The 4287-nt window shown below is 45.4% G+C and overlaps 1 protein-coding gene across 1 annotated transcript in view; it reads left to right on the plus strand.

Annotated features, from left to right (window-relative positions):
- The first annotated feature begins 211 nt into the window (after window positions 1-211).
- Window positions 212-4287, plus strand: part of m1ap (meiosis 1 associated protein) — a 14743-nt gene continuing 10667 nt past the window's right edge. Inside the window, exons 1-4 of the mRNA XM_019863214.1 lie at window positions 212-416; window positions 1390-1625; window positions 1706-1897; window positions 2619-2793. Of these exons, the coding sequence (XP_019718773.1) occupies window positions 1395-1625; window positions 1706-1897; window positions 2619-2793 (598 nt within the window). The 5' untranslated portion in view covers window positions 212-416; window positions 1390-1394. The remainder of the gene's footprint in view (window positions 417-1389; window positions 1626-1705; window positions 1898-2618; window positions 2794-4287) is intronic.

Below are 4287 nucleotides of genomic sequence, written 5' to 3' on the forward strand. Positions count from 1 at the left end.
ATGTCTTCCCCTCGCAAAAAAAGATGCAATAAAATAAAAAACCTCGCAGTGATGGCGAGCGAAGCCATTTTTTTTTCTTCTATGTTACCTTCGGGGCTCGGCACAGTTCCATGCTGTGTTAAAGGTACCAAGCTTCCTATATTTCATGCAATGCCATCAAATATATCGACATATTCTTTCTTATTCATCTAAAATTATTCTGCGTTTACTGTGGTTTGGAAGGTTCGAGAGTCAGTTTACGTTTTGAGGAAACCCCAATTTATTGTTGTGTATTTTAATGATGCTGTGATTGTACTCGTCCTGCCCACCTGGCCCCTCTACATTTTGGCACCCCTAGTGGAGAGTGAGGGAACAATCCAATCAAGATTGGACCTTTGTTGCTTGTGTTGGCTAAATCTACTAACCTGCTAAACTTGGTAACTAAACGTTTGCTATATAGTTCGTATAAAATTCAGTCGACGCAACGAGGTTTTGTGAAATGTAATACTTACGATTTTTAGAGAATACAGAAACATTTGAGAAGTCGTTTAGCCGAACGTTAGCATTCGCTCATGATGCTAATTGTGGGATAATCCGTCCGGCCGTCATGGAGCTCTTATCCTCATAAAAGAAAAAAAAAGTTGGTGGGTCGTGAAAAGGACGGATAAGACACGCTGTGTGTGGTTAGTACATACAGATAGATAGATAGTTTCTGCTGACAGACTGCAGAACAATATAATTAATTTGACAGTATTTCCTATTGTAACATCCGATGCTGTTGAATCACTTGGTTGAGATTTTGAGGTTTTAGAGTGTAGCAAGACGGTGGTGATAGTTAAATTCGTTTACATGTTGGGACTGCAATACGGTATGCCGTACATGTTAAATTAATCCACCCATCCATTTTCTAATCCGTTTATCCCCGCAAGGGTCGCGGGCGTGCTGGAGCCTAGCCCAGCCTGTCTTTGGGCAGTAGGCAGAGTACACCCTGAACTGGTCGCCAGGCAATCGCAGTGCACACAGAGACGAACAACCATCCGCACTCACACCCAGGGCCAATTTGGAGTGCCCAATCATGTTTTTCATGCGCGTTTTCGGAATGTGGGCGTAAACTGGAGTACTTGGAGAAAACCCACGCACTCATAGGAGAACATGCAAACTCCACAGAGGAAGGCCAGAGCTGGATTCTGTTTTGGTTCATGTAATTACAAGCCTATCAAAGCTCTTTTTGTGCCTGTGCGGGCTGTTTGTTTTATAAATACTCAAAAATATTTTTGTAATGACTGGTTTGCATTGCCTCCTCGTGGTCCAGTAACTCACCTCGGCCTTTTGTTTTTTAACAGATTATATGCACACACTGTTTAAAAACAGAAGTCAGTACAAACACATTTTTTGTTTTCATGTTTTCAGGCGACATGGATCACAAGAAGAGCTCTGGTTTCTCCAACACCACATTTCTGCGGCAACCAGCCCGGGTGTTGATCATTGAGGCAATGCCACCATGGTGGTCCAAGACCCGCTCTGTTCTCTGTGATGCTCTTGATAACTTCCTGACCCTGGTCTGTAGTCTGAAAGGACCTTGTAGGCTCCCTTTCCTCAGCGTGTTTGCCATCAGCAGTCAGCAGGAATGTCTGCTTCCTTTTGTGGTAATACTCATGACAATTCTCTCATCCAAAACCATTCTTACCTTGCCTTCTCTCATCCTTTTTTTTTCCGTCTTTTTCAGAGAGTTCGGGGTAACCTGCCCAGGTTGCTTTCCTGCGTGGAGGCGCTGCGGGCGATCCCGAGCGAAGGCGTCACCACAGAACTGGCCAGTGTAGGCGAGATGCTGCGCCAGACTGTGCTGGATGGCCAGAGGCAATTTAACCAATACAGGAAATTCAGTGGGGTCGACATCCAGACCAACATATCTGTCGAGGTGAGGCAAGGCTGAACAACAAACAGGATTGTTATGTAAGGATTGTTTAGTTTGAAAGGGGTGTTGAAAACCAGGCAGGTGCGAGCTTTGGTACGCTCGCCTCGAGGCTGCTTATGTACACTTCAGTGCAGGAAACGGCCTCGTCTCATCCGCCGCTGAGCCATCTGTCTGTGGGAATTGGTTTGATTGACATCAGAGAAGCCGCAGTAGAGTTGTTGTTGCCGGAAGATCCAATCAGCTTGTGGTCGAATGTCCCATTTAACTCCTGGATTTGCTCCCACTTGTTGCATAAGATGATCTCGCACTGTCATCTGAGGGGTTATAAGTGTAGTTTTTTTACCAGCTATACCGGAAGAATGCCATGAAGTTAGTGATTTTTCTTATGTTCTCTCATTAGGGATACGAATTACACAGGAGAGCACATCTATGTCCTCGCAGAGCTTCCTCAGCAACGATTGTGTTCCTTGTGTTATAATAATCGCTAGTGATCGTCTTGATGCCAAATAAAGTCAGTTTTTTTGGCTTGAAATCACACACGCGGCGTGTTACATTTTCTAACAGTGCTTTATTATTTCTCATGTCCCCAAAGTGCAACCTCGGTTTCAAAGAGTTTTTTTTTTTTTTTTTTTTTAAAGAGAAACCAGCTGTAAACATTCTGAAGAAAGCTCTCCGGAGACTCAAGCGGATGTTCTTTTTTCTTTTCTCTCTTTTTTTTTTATAGGTTACTGTGGTGACCAGCCGTCCAGGAAAAGGCATGGTTTGCCTTTTGAAAAATGTGCTCAAGGATGATGACCTGGATCCAATCAATGGTTTCCTGGTGGTGCAGCTTTCCAGTCAGGTAGAGTGGGGTCAAGACGGACTCCCGCCTCAAGAGCCCCCTCAGGCTTGTAGTGCAGGTAGGAAGGAGGAAGCTGACTACTTACTATCTCTTTCCTGAGCAAACTTGACTCCCCCTCACGTTCCACATACTTTCCCACCCTGCTCCATCCACGCGGTCGGGAAGGACTGACCCATTTTCACTCTTATTTGTGTTTGTCTCACACACCCGTAGAACCTGTGCCAATTTCTCTCAACAGCCACTGAAGTCGTTGCGGGAAACCGACGTGCTGCTGTTCCGCAACACATGAACAATGCAACGGCGACTCAAGCCTTAATTAGGGTAAAAAAAGGATCAAATGCGTTTGTTTGGGGCCTCGGTGCGCATTCCCTGCTATTGGACTCTTGGGAGAAGATACAGAAATGGGTCATGAGAAAAAGGAGACGCAACACAAACAAGCGGAGGAGTCGAGTGAGCAAGACGGGAAGCCTATATAACTCATCAGCAATGGGATGTTAACGCCGTGTAATTGTGCCTGTTTTTGGTCCAAAAACAATATAGCAGGCACTAAAAATGACCGCTTTGTTTACCAGGTGAGGTTATCAAGTCGGTCTCAATTCCAGCTAATCCTCCCGCGTTCGCTCTGTCTGAGCCGTGAAAGCTTCAAGGTAGCTGCTATTTGAGGAAGCGTCGCGTCCGTTGATCTCTTCCAATTTACATTTGCGATGCACAGATGTCATCCGCCGCTCAAACTGAATGCGAGTCGCAAATGACGTTTTAGCGGCTTTCTTTGCACCTTTCCTCTTGATCAGTACGTCTGTGTGTGTGTGTGTGTGTGTGTGTGTGTGTGTGTGTGTGTGTGTGTGTGTGTGTGTGTGTGTGTGTGTGTGTGTGTGTGTGTGTGTGTGTGGCCCCAACCAGGGCTAAAAACAATCTACAGTATGTCCGCTCATGTGCAGCCAGATGCATGGCAAGAATCCTTTTCGGGAATGACCTGCTTGCCTCATTAAAAGGAAGCTGCTGGAGGGGAACGATATGCAAACCAAGCAGGGGGAAAATGAAAGTCGACACAAACGCGCACGCGCAGGCACGTCGCTTGAAAAGCACTTAAAAATCCTCTAATGCGTCAACAAATAAGCTCAGCCACTGACTATTGTCACATTAACATCGCGTGGCATTCCAACTATTAACAACAACAGCAACTGTCACCACATGCTGAGGATGTGATGATGGCATAAAACTGAATTGAACAGAATACGGTGCACCTTGCGTCCTGGTTTGCAGCAAAATATATCCGACACGAGCATATACTGTATGAAATGACAGGAGAAGGACGGCACGCAAGTAGAGGCTAAAGTATTATAACGGTACTCACATTCATATATTCTTTATCTTCAGCGAAAAATAACCAATATTAGTGCTGTACTGATGAGATGAGAGGAGTTGCGACGTCTCAATGTACAGTATATTCGTCTTCTACTGTCACCAGGTGGTCAAAGCGGGCACACCAGAAAGAGCATCATAATGGTCTTTTTTTTTGGGGGGGGGGGGGGATCCCATGAAGCTTCACTTC

Source organism: Hippocampus comes, unplaced genomic scaffold (assembly GCF_001891065.2).
Source record: "Hippocampus comes isolate QL1 unplaced genomic scaffold, H_comes_QL1_v1.1 scaffold18, whole genome shotgun sequence".
Lineage (NCBI taxonomy): Eukaryota > Metazoa > Chordata > Actinopteri > Syngnathiformes > Syngnathidae > Hippocampus > Hippocampus comes.